This window comes from Oryx dammah, unplaced genomic scaffold, assembly GCF_014754425.2.
Source record: "Oryx dammah isolate SB20612 unplaced genomic scaffold, SCBI_Odam_1.1 HiC_scaffold_2, whole genome shotgun sequence".
Classification (NCBI taxonomy): Eukaryota; Metazoa; Chordata; class Mammalia; order Artiodactyla; family Bovidae; genus Oryx; species Oryx dammah.
Genome location: NW_024070186.1, coordinates 167,209,127 through 167,228,103, shown reverse-complemented (window position 1 = coordinate 167,228,103; position 18,977 = coordinate 167,209,127). Strand labels below are relative to the sequence as shown.

General features: G+C 51.8%; 1 protein-coding gene across 1 annotated transcript in view; it reads left to right on the top strand.

Annotated features, from left to right (window-relative positions):
* The window catches only part of LOC120882450, a 165,715-nt gene that overhangs the window by 97,166 nt on the left and 49,572 nt on the right, over nucleotides 1–18,977 (top strand). The window contains 7 exon segments of the mRNA XM_040266466.1: nucleotides 4,181–4,489; nucleotides 5,368–5,597; nucleotides 5,675–5,816; nucleotides 5,904–5,923; nucleotides 6,736–6,789; nucleotides 14,910–14,930; nucleotides 16,973–16,975. Coding sequence (XP_040122400.1) covers nucleotides 4,181–4,489; nucleotides 5,368–5,597; nucleotides 5,675–5,816; nucleotides 5,904–5,923; nucleotides 6,736–6,789; nucleotides 14,910–14,930; nucleotides 16,973–16,975 — 779 coding nt within the window.

Sequence of the window (18,977 nt, the reverse complement as noted above, 5' to 3'; positions counted from 1 at the left end):
TGATAAGACCATGGATTTCTGTCTGAGTTTTGCTCATCCTTCTTGGCACCAAGAAGAGTAAAATCATGCAGCTCAACTATTGCTGGTCCTTTCCTCCAAGTGTTAACTCCCCTCCATTGTCACTCTGCAGCCACTTCAGATAATTGTTTCATATATTTTGTCCAGAACATGCAATTGTTACCTTGAGAGGGTTACTCAATTGAAGTGTCCCCACCATCCCACCATTAATGGAGATAAATCTCCTGTGTCTTTTTGATATATCCCTATCATACCTTGGCCACTTCTTCCTTTATGGCCAAAAAAATGTCTCAGTCTCACGTTATACTTTCCCTGATACGGAACAAGCCATTTCTCCAAGGATTCCTGACTCCTTTTGTGCGAAAATAGTATTTAAAAACTAAGATCTGGGATGTAGATGTGTTTATCAGTCTTTCTAGGCCTTCTCAGCGAACAGACCAAGAAAATAGATGGATGTGTACATACATAACACACATATCTTTCTGTCTATAGGTATATGTTTACAATTACTAGTTCATACTGATGCTCTTAATTCCAGTCCATCATGAAAAAGTTCATTCTGTTTCTTCCCCCCTTCCATATTTCTTATTCGTCTCTTCAACGGCAAGAAACCTGGCTCTACTTATCCACAATACATTTACTTATTTGTTCAGCCCTAGAATACATAGAAAGTAGTAGAATTACTAACCTATATCTTTGAGAAAACAAAGCCTTTTAACTAGAATTCGGCATTTGTTTAGACTTCTTCTTGTCTTTAGACTGAGGGTATAAATCCAAACAGGGCTTCTCAGGTGGCGCTAGTAGTCAAGTATCTGCCTGCCAGTGCAGGAGAGGTACTAGACGTGGGTTCGATCCCTGGGTCAGGAAGATCTCCTGGAGTAGGAAATGGCAACCCGCTCCAGTATTCTTGCCTGGAAACTTCCATGGACAGAGGAGCCTGGTGGGGTATATAGTTCATGAGGCCACAAAGAGTTGGACATGACTGAAGACAAAAAAATAAATACTAACATGGTGTTTAAACGTTAGTTGTGGTTAATCTTCCACCCATCATGTGTGATGCTGTTAATCATTTGAAATACAATTGGTTCACTGGTTTCTGTTTATATTCCATTTTCAAGTTTCCAATCTATCAATTTTGTGTATTTATTTTTTGATTATGTGAAACTACAGGGTTCCAAAAATCAGGATTTCACAAAAAGGGATTTTTTGCCCAAATATCCTTGACCGTCATGCCCTGCCTGAACATCTGTCCAGGGCCCAGTTTTTCAGAAACTAAAGACTCTGCTTTTCTACCAACCTCGGGGAAATAGAATCATTCTCTCATCTTGGAGTAATATTAACATGAACCCTCCTAATTCCTAATTGGTTAAATTGTGGTAAAACCAAATTGCAGGGACTTCCCTGGCAGTCTAGTGGTGAAGGCTTTGCCTTCCAACACAGGCGGGTGCAGGTTCAATGCCTGGTCAGAGAGCTAAGATCCCATTTGCGTCATGGCCAAAAAAGCAAAGCATAATACAGAAGCAATATTATAACAAATTCAGTAACGACTTTTAAAATGGTCCACTTTAAAAAAAAAAAAAGAAAGCAAATTTCATAATAAAATACCTGTCTAAGACTGTAGGACATAGGTTTGAAAATACTTAATCAAGTAAAGAAAGTGACATCAGGGTACTGTTCTCAAGTTTACTTTGATTTACTCTGGTGGTCTCCCCTTCATCTTTGAAGTTTGTCATTTGCAGCTGATAACAGACTCGCATGCTGATCTTAACACTTATTGCTTTATTTAAAAAAAAAAACAACTTTAAAATGTTGTGTTCCGGTTTTTGTGGGAACATGTGATTTCATTTCTCTTTGGTAAATACCTAGGAATGGGATTGTTGTGTTGTTGTATGGCGAGTATATATTTATAGGAAACGGCCAGACTATTTCTAGAGTTGCTGTACCATTTTCTGCTCCCAGCAGCAGTGTGTGAGGATACTAGTTGCTCTGTGTCTTTGCTAGCAATTTGTATTGTCAGTTTTCGGCTTTGAGTTTTCTTTTGATCGTTCTAATTGGGTTGTAATTGTATCTCATCTTGGTTTTAATTTGGACTTCCCTCTTCCCTGGTAGCTCAGCTGGTAAAGAATCTGCCTGCAATGTAGGAGACCCTGGTTCGATTCCTGGGTTAGGAAGGTTCCCTGGAGGAGGGCATGGCAATCCACTCCAGTCTTCTTGCCTGGAGAATCCCCATGGACAGAGACAGGAGGCCACAGTCCATGGGGTCTCAGAGTCAGACACGACTGAGCAACTAAGCACACAAATGACTAATTTTGTTGAACATCTTTTCATAGGCTTGTCACTTGTATAATTTCTTTGGGGAAGTGTCTGTTCAGACATTTTGCCCACTTTAGGGAATTCCTGGGTGGTCCAGAGGTTAAGACTCTGAGCTTCCAGTGCAGTGGGTACAGGGTCAATCCCTGCTGGGGAGCTAAGAGCCCCATGCCTCGTGGTGCCATGGCCAAAAAACAAACACACATTTTGCTCATCTGAAAAATTGAGTTGCTTGGGTTCTTATTGAATGTGGGAATCATTTATACAAGTCCTTTATCAGATATGTATTTTGAAAATATCTATGGCTAGTCTTTTTTTTTAAGTGATTTTATTTATTTATTGGCTGTGCTGGGTCTTTGTTGCTGTTGGACTTTTCTCTAATTGCATCTTCTGTGTCTGACTTACTTCACTTAGTAATCATACTAAGTGAAGATTATTAATCTCTAGGTCCATCCGTGTTTCTGCAAATGACAATATTTTATTTTTATGGCTGAATAATATTCTATCGTGTGTGTATATATGTGTGTGTGTGTATCACTTCTTGTTTATCCATTCATCTGTTAATGGATCCTTAGGTCTCGGCTATTATAAATAGTGCTGCTATGAACATTGGAGTACATTTATCTCTTTAAATTAGAGTTTTCATCTTTTCCAGATATATGCTCAAGAGTGGAATTGCTGGATCATATAGTGGTTCTATATTTTTTTAAGGACCTGCATACTGTTCTCTATTAGTGACTGTACCAGTTTGCATTCTTACTAACAGTGTTGGAGGGTTCCCTTTTCTTCTGTGGTCAGTTTTTAATTAATTTGTGTATGGGTTTGGGCAAGGTTCATGGTAGCTTTTTTACATGTGGACTTCCAATCAATTCAGCACATTTTTTGAAAAGACTGTCCTTTTTCCACTTGCACTTTTGTCAAAAATAACTGAGCATTTGTGGTGGGTTTATTCTTGAATTCTATACTATTCCATTGACATTATTTCATTTTTCTTCACAGTTATCAAGTGAAGTTTTACTCTTGATTATCCATGTTTTCCAGATAAGGACAGGTTAACATCCTAGAGGACATGGAGACACAGGGCCCTACAATGTAAAGAATCTGTAAAAAAGATGATTGCAAGATTCTGTGAGAAAGTTCTATCTGTATGGAAAGTACTCTGTAACAGAGTTTAGCATGCGCTTGGTGTCTGGAAGCATAGAATGAGGGTGTTTAACCAGGTCTATGGCTGCAGAAGAGTCAAGGAAGGCTTCCTGGAGGTAGTGACCCCTGAGTCAAACTTTGAATGACAGGAGGGAACTTGGGCACTTGGACCACATTAAGGCCCTAGTGAAGACTGGTGGTGGTCAGGAAACCTAAATGGTTTTGATAAGAGCAAGAATATCCCTAATGCATGACTTATATATGGCCTGGGTCAAGGGTATGAAATCTTTTTCTCTGGGTGGGTGGAAGAGACCTCTGAGCAATCTTTTCCTCCCTAAAATTCCAAAATTTCCAGGTCTCAGTTTTGTTGCCTGTAAAATGGGGCCATTCCATCATGGTGATATGTGACCCTCTTGAGCAGGATTCAGCAGTGCTGGTGTTAACAGACATGCCTTATCAGGCTTACTACTTTTTTGCCGAAGCTGTTTTATTTGTGAATTAGGTTGTTTGGTCCTCAGAGCATCGTGGGGGCAGGGGAAGCTGATTTCATTTGGTCTTGTTCTCAGATATGCTCTCTCTGACATGAGTTAACGTTACATCTTGAATCTAGGAACTTCCTTCCCCTGGGTTCTATTCCTTCCTTCCCAAAGCAGCCCAGTGCCCTGGGCTGACCCCCTTCTTTTTTCAGACTATTTCCCATCCTTTGCAGGTACTGTCAAGGTCACTGCCGACTCAGCCGTGCTGGGATTCCTCTTGCGGGACAAGCACGAGAGGGCAGGGAACAGCACCAGCATGCAGAGTGTGACCTGCATCCTTGCCCAGAACAGCAGCCAGGCCTTCCCAGGAGAGCTCCGGCTGAGCGGGCGGCTGCAGGCCCAGACAGGGAGCCTCGGGGGCCAGGCCAGCGTCCGTGCTGACACAGCCAGCCTGGCCCTGGGTGGGGTCTGCACCTGGGGCCCTGGGCACGGCCAGCTCTCTGGTAGCCTGAGTCACAACATCAGCGCTTTGAGTGAGGCAGGTAGGAGGGGCTGAGAGAGCCCAGTGGCTTCCTTCCCTGAAGACTCCCAGGGCCTGCAACCAAGGGAGTTAGAGCCCCCAGTCCCTAAATCCACCTCCCAGCTCTATTTCCTTCCCCCACCACCTTCTCCCAGTGCCTCCATCTTCCCTGGGCTCTTATTCAGCCAGAACACCAGTTGCAACCCAGTAGAGACACACCCAGGCTCCCCAGGTGGTTTAGTGGTAACAAATCCGTCTGCCAAGCAGGAGATATAAGTTCGATCCCTGGGTCAGGAAGATCCCCTGGAGAAGGAAATGGCAACCCACTCCAGTATTCTTGCCTGGGAAATCCCATGGACAGAGGAGCCTGGCGGGCTACAGGCCATGGGGTCTCAAAGAGTCGGACATGACTTAGCAACTAAGCTACCACCACCACCACCACAGACACACCTCCAAACTGGAGGGCAGATAGCCCCTGCCACCCGCCCCTCCTCCCAGGACTCCCCACCCCCAGTCCAGCTTCTGGGCTTGGAAACCTGGTTTAGCAGGACTTCCAGGATGTTCTTGGCACCGCAGTTAGGAAATAGCTCAGACACCCCCAGCTCTAGCTTCCTGGGGACAATTCCATGGGCCTGGGGGTGCCTGAAGGTGCAGCAAGGTGAGAGCACAGGATCAGACCCCTGCTTCCTAAGAGCCCAACCCTACCTTTAGGGAGCGAGGAATCCAAAGGGGACATGGGGCCTATTACTTGCTAGGTGTGGCCATTGTGGTCTTAGGAAGGAGCTGGGAGGCGAGTTCGCCTCAGGGCTCAGGGGACCCTCAAGAGAGAAGGCGGGCTGTCAGAGACCCCATTCTGGCTCCCGTGGGGCATGCCATCTCTGTGGTTCCTCTCGCCCCCAGGGCTCTCCTCCGAGGCAGGGATGCTCCTGTCACACACCCATGTGGCTTCCAACTTCTCAGTGAGCATGATGCTGCGAAGTTCCGGGGGTCAGCTGGATGCGGCCCTTGGCCTGGAGGGCGTGGCCACCAGTGCACCGGGCAGCCAGCTCCGCGCCAGCCTCTGCCACACGGTGCCCGGCCTCAGGCGCTGGGGCCTCCCCTTCTCCGTGGACGGCCGTGGACACTTGCAGGTGGGTGAGAGGGCTGGGCCCGGGGCCTCGTGGGGGCAGTGGGTCCGAGGGACACCCACAGCTGTGCTTCTGCCCAGAGCTCGGGACCCAGTCTGGAGGCGGGGCTGGTGGTGAGCGTGGATGGCGAGGAACTCAGTGGAGCCAAGGAGAGGAAGGGAGCAGGTGACGGCCGGGAGCCGACCCTGGGGCTGAACCCCAGCCTCATAAGGCTCCACGTAAGTGACCCTTAGTTTCTCATGTGGGTCGGGCCCAAGCCAGGCTCACTGCCTCTGCAACGTCTCTAGTAACCTACCCAATTTCCACCAGCTTGCCCCGCCCATCTCCCCGCCCACCTTCCCTCCCACCTTCCTTCCCAGGCTCGCACCAAATTTCCCATCCTCCCTTCTTCTCATCCATCCTTTCTCCTTTCCTCCCACCCTCCCCTCCCATTCATCCACATTCCTGTCCTTTCTTCCTCCCCACCCTGCCTTCTCTTCTTCTGCCCACTTATCTTCTCGTCCTGTTAATGCTCCCTCCCCTGCCCCTGTAAGTGGCAGTGGAGTGGAGACACTCTGGATTTATCTGGTCTGCTGAGACTCGCACCCATCAGTTCATGTTCTGAGTACCTCCCTTGGGGAAACCTGGAACACTGGCCAGCTGTCTTTTACATTGGTCTCAAGAACGAAAAATAGGAAACCACCTCTGCCCTTCACGGGTGTGGCTAAACCATCCAGAGTGTGCGGGAGGCAGGGTGAGTGAGCAAGGTGTGTGACCTGAAGCCAAGCTGCTTCATCGCTTACCGATTGCGTGACTTCAGGCCAGTTGCTTACTCTCTCTGTGCCTCAGTGTTCTCATCTGCAAAATGGGACTGTTAATAATGCCTGCCTCCCACAGTTACCTCGAGGATCCGATGAGGAACCAGTGAGAGCTTGGCACACAGGCCCTGTGAGGACGTGAGCTCTGGTTACTTCCGATTGTGACGATGCTGTGGGTTAGCACTTCAGTTTGCACAAACCTCTCTTTGAGGTTTATCTTCCCAGGGAGGCCTTCACTAGGAGAGATGGGGTCAGTTGGATCTTAACACTCTGTCCAGGGTCAAGGTTGGGGAAAACACCTCATGCTTACACATGCCCCGTGGCCACCCTGCTGGCCATCCTAGGTCAACTGCAGAGGAGACGTTGTGCCTGCCTAGCTGTCAGGGCTTTGCTGGGGGGTACATCACCGGGTGGCTTCTTGAGGTGCCAGGGTCTCTGTCACCATCAGGGCAGGAGTGATAGATGGTAGTCTGCCTCCGGGAAAGGCTGGGGAGGGGCAGGCACAGTCTGAGCACCAAGGCCTTCCTGCTGGATGGCTTAGGGAAGGCTAGTGGCCACTGCTAGGCTGACCTGCACAGTCCCCTCTTGCAAGCCTTTCGCATCCCCAGGGACATGCATCTGGGTGCCCAGCCCAGCCTGACAGTGGATGGGTGGTTCCTTCTGTAAACACAGTGACAAGGACCCAGGATCCAAGTGTCTCAAGCCAGCCTTTGCCCTGGGGGCGGGAATGGTTGGGGGGGGTTGTCTGGGCTGGTGACAGGCACATCTGGGCCTTTCGGGGGAGACAGAGCATGGGCCTTACAGGCACACGTGCTGCCCAGGCTGGGCCTCAGCCCGGCCCAGGAAGCTCTGAGCTCTCCCAGGCCAGGGCCCAGGTGAACAGTAGGTTATCTCCTTCAAAGGCAAAGCCTGGTGGGGAGGCCCGCGTGCAGGGTTTGGACTCCCTCATCTCCAGCGGCGCCCACTGTCTCCTGGACCAAGAGCTGTGGGTGAAGTGGACCCAGTCAGGGCTGCCCTGTGGGCAGCTGCACGGACAGCTGGTTTAGGCCTGGCTCAGCAGAGCTTTCAGCCCAGCTGGCTGTGGGGGCATCACCAGCCACCAGTGACCATGGCCCTGGAGATGGCCCTGGGGGAGGCTCACACTCGCCTGGCCTGGCTGCCTGCTGGTTCCCCTGGAGGAGCCACCCGAAGGAACCGACCTGCTCGGGGATCAGGGAGACACGAATCTGGAGGTGTTGAATGGGTGCTGCTGGGTGTCCCACCTGGGGCACTGCCTGAGGGCCCTGGGAGCCAGTGCTGTGGGCTCGCCACCTGGCTGTCCAGGTAAAGGGAACCTCCTTGGGGAGGACGATTTCTGCCAGTGTCCCCTCTGTGTGCACAAAACGTGTGATGCTTTCATGCCTCCAGCTTGGTAGTGGTAGTGACTTCACTCAACACAGGGAGACACAAGGACCAGAAAAATCAAACTACCACAGCTTCCTGCCCAGACCTGCCACTCACCTGCTGTATGACTTTTAGCCTGGCCTTAACCTCTCTGAGCTTCAGCCTTGTCATCTGTATACTGCAGGTGGCAGTATACAGTACGTCCCTACCTTACGCTGTCGAGCAGGAAGTGGACCAATACACATTAAGTGCCATCTCAGTTGGGTACTCTCTCTTTTGCCCTGGTTTCAGCTACCAGGGAATCATAATCTCATTTTACAAATGTGGAAACTGAAGCTTAGGGAGGTGAAGTCACCATCCTAGGGTTGCACAGTGGCCTAGATGGCACGAGGGTTAACCAAGGGAATTGAGGATCAGGATTGAAGGGGTCTTAAGGGACAAATTAGGAGAAGGCAATGGCACCCCACTCCATACTCCTGCCCGGAAAATCCCATGGACGGAGGAGCCTGGTAGCCTGTAGTCCATGGGGTCGCTGAGGGTTGGACATGACTGAGGACTTTTCACTTTCATGCATTGGAGAAGGAAATGGCAACCCACTCCAGTGTTCTTGCCTGGAGAATCCCAGGGATGGGGGAGCCTGGTGGGCTGCCGTCTATGGGGTCGCACAGAATTGGACACGACTGAAGTGACTTAGCAGTAGCAGTAAGGGACAAATTGGCTGCCTCCCCCCAGAGGAAACTTAAGACTAGGGGGCATGTGAAATGAATAGCTACACGTGTGAGAAAGACTCAGAGCTGGCAGCAGGAGGGGAGGGTGATTGCTGCAAGGACTCACTGCGCAGGAGGGTTAGGACAGAAGCTGTGAAGATGGAACTTTCCCTCTGAGAGTCATGGCCTGGAATTCCAGGGAAGGGCTAGAAAGGGGGCATTCCTCAGTCCTGCATCAGGCCAGTGACATCCAAGCAGGAGAACCATGCCCTGGGCCCCATGGGAGGCCACCCCGAGCTCTGTGGCTCCTCTTGTGGTCTCCATTTGGCCGCGATGGAGCTGATACGTGCGTTCACCCCATCACCGGCGGCGCTGTCCCCACCCCAGGCAGACAGATGAGTGCTAGGTGACAGGAAGGGGCTGAGGGCGGCTCCCAGTTCTGTCCTGTGGGTGCAGACTTCCCCCTAGAACCCCAGGTCCTGAGACTATACCACTTAGAGGCACAGTGACTTCCATTTGGGGCAGAGTGCTGGGTGACAGGAAGGGGCTGAGGGCAGCTCCCAGTTCTGTCCTGGGGGTGCAGACTCCCCTAAGAACCCCAGGTCCTGAGAATATACCACTTAGAGGCGCAAGTGACTTCCATTTGGGGCGTTAAGAGGGACATGTCCAGACCAGAGAGGTTGAGAGGCCCGTGCTCTATTGTGGAAAAGAGAGGAGAAAACGGAGACCTCAGGGGAGGGGGCATTTTTTATTCCTGTTAGTCTCAGTCGTGTCGGACTCTTTGCGACTCCGTAGACTGTAGCCTGCCAGTCTCCTCTGTCCATGGGATTCTGCAGGCAAGAATACTGGAGTGGGTTGCCATGCCCTTTTCCAGGAGATCTTCCCAAGCCAGGGATCGAACCCAGGCCTCCTGCCTTGCAAGCAGATTCTTTACTATCTGAGCTGCCAGGGAAGCCCCAGGTGAGGAGGGCATGAGGAGCCCCAAATTGCTCTCAATGGTTAGATTTCTTGACCCCCCTGGGAGGCTGTTTTCAGCTCTTCAAAGAGAAGAGAGGTGTGGATGCCCCTGGAGGATGAGGGCTTTCTTGACCACCTGTGGACAAACGGACAGTGGACACACTTCATGAGATTCTGTAGGGACCCCTCACCTGGCCTTTCTTGGCAGCAGAATCCAGCTGTGCTGATCCTGAACAGCTCCTTCCTGGTGCACACCTTTGGGGCCAGCCTGGTGGCTCAGGTATCATCTGGGGACACCTTCATCCGAACCCACATCCACTCAGCCTGTGGCCACCGTGCTCACCTGGACACTGGCCTCCAGCACGCGTGGCCTCCACTTCAGGCACTGGGAGTTCCCCCCAACAACCACATCCGAGTGTCCATGGGGGGAGATGAACCCCCCCGGGCCCAGCTGGACGTGGCCCTGGGCCTGTGCACCCTGACCGCCCGTGGGGACTTCAGATCAGAGGCCAGCATCACACACAACTGGACCCTGGCCCTGGTGAATCACTGCCCTCCGCTGGAGGTAAGCCCCCTGCCCCACATGTCAGTGTGGGTTCCCACCTCCCTTTATAAATTATTAACTACCTACTGTATGCCCAGCGCTGCACTCAGCATGAGAAACTCTGGGCTATTTTTCTCCTCTGCTGTTGTCACTTAAACTGGGGGACTCATTGGCTATAAAGCTTTGAGCCAAAAACAGGACCAGAATTCAATTTTTCTCCTCTTTTGCAAAGGGCCCTCCTGAGACACTGGTTTGCATCTTTTCCGTGGTTCAAGTTGGTTCTGTTCTTATATCTCACTTCCTGCATCCCTGGGGTCAAGGATCCAGGAGTAAGAATGAGGCTAGTACAGAGTAATAACATGAATGCTGAGTACCCTCTGAGGCCCCTTGAATCCTTAGCCCCTGGGGGAAAGGGCTGCTTGTACCCCTTCGTTCCCCCATGATACACTGGGGCCCAGAGAGCTGGGGGGACCCTTTCATTCCCATGTTGGGTCTCTGCCCCCATGTTGGGTGTGTCTTAGGCCCCGGTGGAGCAAGTTGCTTAACGCCTCTGCCCTCCAGTAAGTGAACATTGATGCTCGTGATCTCATTCCAATAGCCAGTGCTTTCTGGATGCCTGGCTCTGGATTCACAAGGATTAACTTACTTCCATTTCCCAGCAACTTATGATCAACTCCCATTTTAGAGATGGGTAAACTGAGTCCGTGGGTTTGGAGAGACCGAGTTAGTGGTAGAACAGGAATTTGAGCCCACATCTCTCAATGGGGTACCCTTGGTATCGCTCACCTTGCAGAAGGAGGTGCTGATGGAGTTTAGGCCCTGGGGCCACTGCTGCCCTCTTCCCACCCAGACGCGTCTCCAGCTCCCTCACCTTGACTTCTGGTGTGTGTGTGTGTGCTGAGTCACTTCAGTCATGTCCGACTCTTTGCGACCCCATGGGCAGTAGCCCACTAGGCTCCTCTGTCCATGGGGTTCTCCAGGCAAGGATACTGCGGTGGGTTTCCATGCCCTCCTCCAGGGTGTCTTCCCGACCTAGGGATCGAACCCGCATCTCTATGTCTCCTGCATTGGCAGGCGGGTTCTTTACCACTGGCGCCACCTGGCTCCTGGCACTCACCTGAAATCCAACCACTTTCTCCATATTCCAGGCGACAGGAATCCCGCGGGCCCTGCGCTCCGAGGGCAGCCTAAGCTGCGGCCCCTGCGAGTTCGACCTGACCATGGACTTCCATAGTGACCGTGGAGATGCCCACCTGCAGTTGGCCCATACCTGCGGGCCCCAGACCTTGGTCCTGGGGCACCTGACCCACTCCCTGCCCCTCCTGGGCCAACTGGGCCTGCCACCCCAGAGTGCCATCAGCCTGATCGTCCAGCCTGGCCCCGCCCCCCACAGCTCCCTGTCCCTCCAGATGGGGCCATGCCGGCTGCAGGGTGCCCTGGAGCAGCACACTGAGAACCAGAGCACGTGGACACTGGCCACCGAGCCGGGTTGCCCGCTGCTGGAGGTGCGTATAGCGGGCCAGCGAGAAGCCTGGAGAGGAGCTTCGCATCAGCGTGAGGCCTGAGCCTGGCTGACACCCCCTCCAGGGACTTCCCAAGACCAGCTACTATTTCCCCAAAGCCCTGTTGGACACTTGACCCCTCTTATCTCTCATCCTGTGTTCCCATTTGACAGATGAGGAGATCGAGGCTGGGTGAGATTAGAGGCACACAGTGCCATGGAACTTGAGGACCACAGACTCAAAATTTATGAGAGTCTGTCTTTTTAGTAAAATTTTAAGAGCAGGAAGGGAATGAGAGGAACTCTTCTCATGACAGTTGGAAACAGTTGCATGTTGGTTTCATAACCTGTTAAAAACCACAGACTGGATTTTATCTGAGCCAAGAGATAGTCTGAGAATTGTCCTGTGATGTTTGGGGGAAGGGGACCCCGTGACTCAGGAAAGGGGGAAGCTGGAGTCTAGGTCAGCAGACAGGGCTGGTGCCCTTGTCTGAGTGGCATAGGCCCCTGCCCTGTGTCTCCTGATGGAGCTTCCTGGGCGCAGAGACAAGGTCTGGTCCACTCAGCATCCCTGAGCATAGGGCTGGGCGCGGGCAGATGTTCTGTCAGTGTTAATCAGGTCAACACAGGATTGGTCCACAAGAGAGCAGAGCATCATGGGGTGAAGCAGGCCTACCCACTAGGACTTTCTATAATGATGGAAATGTTCTTTGCTATCCAGGAGAGTAGCCACTAGCCACAGGGAGCTACTGTGGGCTTAAGATGATTTTACTCATGCTACAGAGAAACTGAATTCTTACTTGGACTTCACTTTAATTTAGATGCAACCAGCCTCATGTGGTGGAGAAGGCAATGGCAACCCACTCCAGTACTCTTGCCTGGCAAATCCCATGGATGGAGGAGCCTGGTAGGCTGCAGTCCATGAGGTCGATAGGAGTCGGACACGACTGAGCAACTTCACTTTCACTTTTCACTTTCATGCATTGGAGAAGGAAATGGCAACCCACTCCAGCGTTCTTGCCTGAAGAATCCCAGGGACGGGGGAGCCTGGTGGGCTGCCGTCTCTGGGGTCGCACAGAGTCGGACACGACTGAAGCGACTTAGCAGCAGCAGCAGCCCCATGTGGTTAGTGACTATCCTAGTGGATACCATAGAGGTGAGGCACAGACTGAAGACAGATCAGGTTCAAACCTTAGCTCCTCTATTTATTAGCTATGTGATTCTGGGCAATGACTTTGCATTGTTGAGCCTCAGTGTTCCCATCTGTAAAATGGGGACTAGTAACTACCAATCTCAGAGTCATTGGAATAGGGTGAAAAGAGAACATGAGACTGTGTGTGTACTGAGTGTTCTCTGATGGACAACTGTTGTGTGTTGTGGTTGAAGCTGCAGTTTTGTTGTTACTGTAATGGGAGAGGAGTAGGGGTGAGGAAGAGGGTTGAAGATGGAGAATCGGGCCACTCGTTGGTGTGGGACCACCCTCTGACCCCTCTCTCTGGGGTCCAGCAGGGCCTGGGCCTCCCAGCAGTGACGCAGCTCAGCGACTCCCGGCAGGCCTTCAGTGGGGAAGCAGAAGCATCAGGGGTCCTTGTGGCGGCCAGCCAGACTGCTTCCTTGACCTTGGCGGTGACCCTGCATCCATCCGAGGCCACACTCCAAGCGAAACTGAGGCCCACGCTGCCTGCACCGCACGCGCTTCCCCTGGAGACCTCACTGACCGTCCAGTGTGGGTGGGAGGCCAGGCGCCAGCTGCGCCTGGAGCTGCACATGGGGGCCTGTGAACTTCAGGGCAGTGGCGAGCTGCAGCTGGACCGCCGGCTGCAGTGGCAGGTGGTGGCTGAGAGCTCCTGCGAGGGCCTGCAGGTACGTGTGCCAGGGGTGAGTGGGAGGGATGAGCGCCAGGGTCTCCAGGCGGGAACCCTCCTTTTTAACTACTGCCAAAGTGAGAGAGATGGGGTGAACGCTGGAGGACTGGAGAACCTCCTCTAAGCCCTAGACATATAGCTGTAAACATGGCAGAGATGAGTGCCTCCCTGGGGCAGACAGGCAACCCCCAGGATAAATCAGCGAACTGTGGAGTGTATTACACAGGGGTGAGGGCTAAGGAGAGAGAGAAAGTGGGAAAGGGGGTCATGAAAAACAGGGCAGATCCTGCAATTTTCTATGTCGGTCAAGGTTGGTCCCCCAAACAGGGTGACACTTAAGCACAGGCCTGAAGGAGAGGAGAGAGTAGGACTGTGGGTACCTGGGGAGAAGGTTTTCTCTTTAAAAAAAAAAAAGATTTCTGTTTATTTATTTGGTTCCACCGGGTCTTAGTTGAGGCATGAGGGATCATTAGTTGTGGCATGCGAACTCTTAGTTGTGGGATTTGGGATCTAGTTCCCTGACCAGGGATCGTACCTAGGACCCTTGCATTGAGGATGTGAAGTCTTAGTGACTGGACCATCAGAGAAGTCCCAAGGGGAAAGGATGTTCTGGGCATGGCCAGTGTAAAGGCCTCGAGGCAGAGCTGGAGAGGGAAGGGCATTCTCTGGGGCTGGGATCAGCAGACCGTCTCTCTGAAAGTCCAGATGGCAAATACCTTAGACCTTGCAGGCCATTCAGCCGCTGTTGTAACCACTCCATGCTGCTGCTGCAGTGCTATGTGCCATAGGCGGTGTGTGGTGAATGGGCATGACTGTGTTCCAATAAAGCTTTATTTACAGCAGGCAGAGGGCTGGATGCGGCTGGTGGGCTGGCGTTTGCTGACTTCTGTTTTATGAAAAGCCCAAGGGGTGGGAGCACCCTCGGATTCAGGATCTACCACAGAGGTGGAGAGATAGGATTGGGTAGAAGTCAGATGTAGGTGTGAGAAATAGGGGGGCCAGATGGCGACTCTATGAGAAGAGGGCTGGGGCTGCTGCTGTTCCTGGTGATAGGAAGGATGTGGGTGGAGAAGGAGAGTTGGGAAGGGGGTGTCGCTGACTCACAGGCCCTTTTGGGATGTGTTAAATCTGGATCCAACCTGTCCATTCTGAAGATCAGCCCTGGGATTTCTTTGGAAGGAATGATGCTAAAGCTGAAACTCCAGTACTTTGGCCACCTCATGAGAAGAGTTGACTCATTGGAAAAGACTCTGATGCTGGGAGGGTTGGGGGCAGGAGGAGAAGGGGACGACCGAGGATGAGATGGCTGGATGGCATCACCGATTTGATGGACGTGAGTTTGAGTGAACTCCGGGAGTTGGTGATGGACAGGGAGGCCTGGCATGCTGTGATTCATGGGGTCACAAAGAGTCGGACACAACTGAGCGACCGAACTAAACTGAACTAAATCTGACAGGGCTCTTAAACGGCCAAGTGGAGACGGTGGGGGCAATCAGGTCAGCTGTGGTCTGAACTGGAGGTGTCCTCCTCTCGGTGGTCACATTTAAAGCCACAGACTGAGGACTTCCCTGGTGGTCCAGTAGTTAAGACTTCGCCTTCCAATACAGGGAGTGCAGTTTCAATCCCTGGTCGGGGGGTGAAATCCCACATGCCTCAGGGCCCCAAAACCGAAACATAAAACAGAAGCAATATTGTAACAAATTCAATAAAGATTTTTTAAATGGTCTACATCAAAAAGAAAAAAACTCTCAAAAAAGTCACAGACTGGCTGGGATGGCTGTGGGGTAGGTGGAGACTAGGCACTCAGGTTGCAAAGCTGGGGAAGATGAGAAGGAAACAGCCAACGGTACCAAGAACAAGCCAGGAGGAGGAGGAACCCCAAGGGAGAAGGGGTCTCGAGGCTGGGGAGGAAAGGGTTAATAGGATCAAACGCTGTGTCAGGCGGGTGGAGCCGGGCAGCTGTCCTGGGCACTGGAAGGCCACCTGTGAGGCCAGGAAGCCCAGACTGTGAATTAAGGTTCTGCCCCTTGTCCCTGGTGGCCTTGAGCACATCCCTGTTCCTCCTGGGGCTTCCGAGTCATCGCCGTAGATGGGGTGCAGTGACCTCCTCCACTGTCATGATTAGATGGACCTACCCTGTGCTCAGCGATGCGCTGGTGGGCGGCGCCTAGGGAGATGGCCACGTGGGCCGGCCTTGCAGCCTGCTTCCTGAGCAGGCTCCCATCGCCTCTCGGGAGCAGGGGTCTGGGTTCTGTGAGCCTGGGGAGTTGGAGAGGTTGGGGGAGGAGAGGAGGGGAAATACATGTTTCAGAGCTGCCAGTGTTCCAAGGCTCTTGACCAGTTGGTTTCATGGGATGCGTGAAAAGCACGGGATGCTTGGGAATAAAGATGTGATCTTTGTGGTTTGGGGAATTGGGAAGGGGGCCGGAGGAAGCTCGTTTGACAGTGCAGGGCTACTGAAGTGGGGCCCTCTGGCACTCCTAAAATCTGACCCAAGTCACAAACCCTCTCCTGTAGAGACTCATGTGGGCACATCCTCACCCCATTTTGTTTTCAGTTCAAGGGAGATCATGGGACCCCTGATGCCTACTTGAGACCCACCCTAGTTAAGACGACCTACTTCCATCTCTTTCAACCCTTCCAGGCCCTGGGGGTCCCAGGCCAAGTCAACAGTTCCGGCTACATTGTGGTGAACTCCACAGCCATGGACGCTAAGGTGCTGGTCACCGTGGATGCCAGCACGTTACGGGGGCTGCTTGTCCTCAGTACCACCGAGGTGAGGGTGCAGACCAGGATGGCCTGGATGCCAGGGCCATGTGCTCCTGATGAGAGAAGCATTTGGATACCAGCTGAGCTCCAGAGAGGACCCTGGCAGATGAGAGCTTCAGGGTCCATGAGTAGAGGAATGAGACTTCCGAGGAGAAGTCCCTCAGCTGCCCCTTCCCCTTCCTAACTCCTCAGGAGCCATCGCTCATCTGACTTTTAATGTCATGTTCACGAAAGCACACAGCCTGCTCGCTTTTGCATCTGCCTCCTTTTATTCATCATGATGTTTGTGGGATTCACGTGGTCTGTATCCTTTTTCACTGCTGTATAGTATTCCATGGTGTGCTGGTATCACAATTCATCTGTTCATCTTATCCATTAGCATTTGGGCAGTGTCTAGTTTTTTATTGTATATTTAATTAAGTAAATACTTTTTTTATTTTAAAAATATTTTCATTGTGATATAATACGACAAAATTTACCATCTTAACCACTTTCAAGTGCACAGTTCAGTGGCATTAACTACATTCACATGATTGTACAGCCATCACCACCATCAGTGTCCAGAACTCTCAGCATCTTACAAAACTGAAACTACCCCCAATACAACAACTTGTCATTTCCCGCCCTCCCCACCCCCCCAGCTCTATTGAATTTCCTTCCTTTTTAAGGCTGAATAATATTGCATTGTATGAATGGTCCATATTTTGTTGATCCATTTATCCATCAGTGGACACTGGGTTGCTTCCACCTTTTGGCTATTGTGAAGAGTGCTGCTATGAACACGGGTGTGCAAGTATCTCTTGGTGATCTCTCATGTGAGTCTTGGTTTTTCTTGCTCTGTTACAGACCCAGCAGGAGGTGAACTTGCTGCTCACACACAACCTGCCTCAGCCCAACCCCTTGGCCCTCCCAGCCCAGATCCTGCTGTACCTGACCAACAAGAGGCTCGGGCCCAGCTACAGACACACCCTGCGGGTCAGAGTGGATGGCAAAGAGGTGGGGGCTCTGCCAGGGTGAGGGGGTGCTTGGTGGGGCTGGGAACTGGCCCAACGGCCCTGGTCCCACGTCTTCCACCCTGACATGTATCTGAGGAGCTGACCTTCACTCGGTGGCCAGAGCACGTCTCCCTGGACTGCAGACTCCAGCACAGCATGCCCGTACTGCGGACGCTGTGGGTGGAGGACAGGGTGGCCCTTCAGGTCAGCCTTGGTGAGCGGCAGTGATAATGGCAATCATTCATTCATTCATTCAACAAACCTTTTTGGAAGTACCTCTGAGACAAGGGGATAGTAGAACAAGCTTCAGACCTCCCTCTGAGCCTCAGTCTTTACATCTGGAAATTGGGGCTGCTGATACTCATTTTTCCCTGGTGACTCAGCTGGCAAAGAATCCGCCTGCAATTCGGTTCGATCCTGGGTTCGATCCCTGGGTTGGGTCGATTCCCTAGAGAAGGGAACCCCCACCCGTGCCAGTATTCTTGCCTGGAGACAGAGGAGCCTGGGGGGCTACAGTCCATGGGGTCACAAAGAGTAGGACACGACTGAGTGACTCTCCCTTCACGTTTCACTTTCAGTATTCATCTCCTTCACCCAGCCGTGCCCCCAGGACTGTTACACATTCTCTCCTCTAGAGCCCCTCCCCCACTCCCGGCAGACCAGAGCTCGTCCTCAGCCCTCTTTTTCCACGTTGTCCATACACACTCCCTTCACGGTCTTATCCGTTCTCTCATATCAACGGCGTATCTGCACTGCCGTGTCCCCCATCTCTTCCTCCCCTGAACCCCAGATCAGTAGGCCCACCTGCCCACTGTATCTCCACTCAGGCGCCTGGCAGGCACCTCCGACTTTAGCTGTTCCAAAACCAGACAGGCGAGCCCCCCAGACCGGCCCCTCCCTGTCTCTCTCCATCTTGGCAAGCAATGCCTAGTTCATCCTTCCCACCGTGTAGTCAAACCCTTGAAATCAACCTCGATTGGCCAAGCTCTCATCCAGGAACCCCCTAAAGCGTCACCTCGTTAGAACCAAAGACTCTCCTATCACCCAGGAAATTCCAAGGGACCTGTGAGCTCCATGTCACATTCTCCTGCCCCTCCCATCATTCAGTCTACAAAGCTGTGAGTTCTGTGCCAGGAACTGGGCTCAAAGACCAACTGTTAGCAGGAACTGGGACCAGAGGCCTCCGCAGCTGCAGCTTTACTGTGCCACGCCCTTACTCGCCTCTCCCCAGCTTTCTTTTCCATTGACGTCCCATCATCCGTCACGTGATGCCTTCGGTGTGGTCCCGGTCTGACTCCCACTGCCGGTGTTTAAGTTCCACGTGGTAATGTAAAAGTTCAGACATTTCTGTCTGTCTCACATGTGGCAGCCTCCGAAGGTGTAACAGGACCCAGCGAGTGGTAGGTGTTCAGTCGGCATGGTGGAGTGATGGAGTGATACCTCCCGCTTTATAGAGTGGGCGACTTAAAGCAGGAATCTGCTGGCCACTTGCTGCCACGCACTGTGTGTTCCGATCGTAATGGCTAATGTGCTGTTGTGGTTTCAGTGATTAACTCACAGGCACGCTGGTGGGGAGCTTGCAAACTCAAAGCCTTTGGGGCCCCGTGGAGAACTCCAGTGTGAGCTGTAAGGGGACCTAGAGAGCTTACACCCTGTCTAAAGTCTTCCAAGTGGTATATTTTTAACTTTTTGAAAAAAAAAATTTTTTTTTAATGTATTAACTTTTGTTGAGGTGAAATACATCTTTACCATTTGAACTGTTTTATTTTGTTTGAAGATATTTTTATGTGGACCATTTTCTAAAGTCTCTATTGGATTTCTTACAATATTGCTTCTGTTTTATGTTTTGGGTTTTTTTGCCCGTG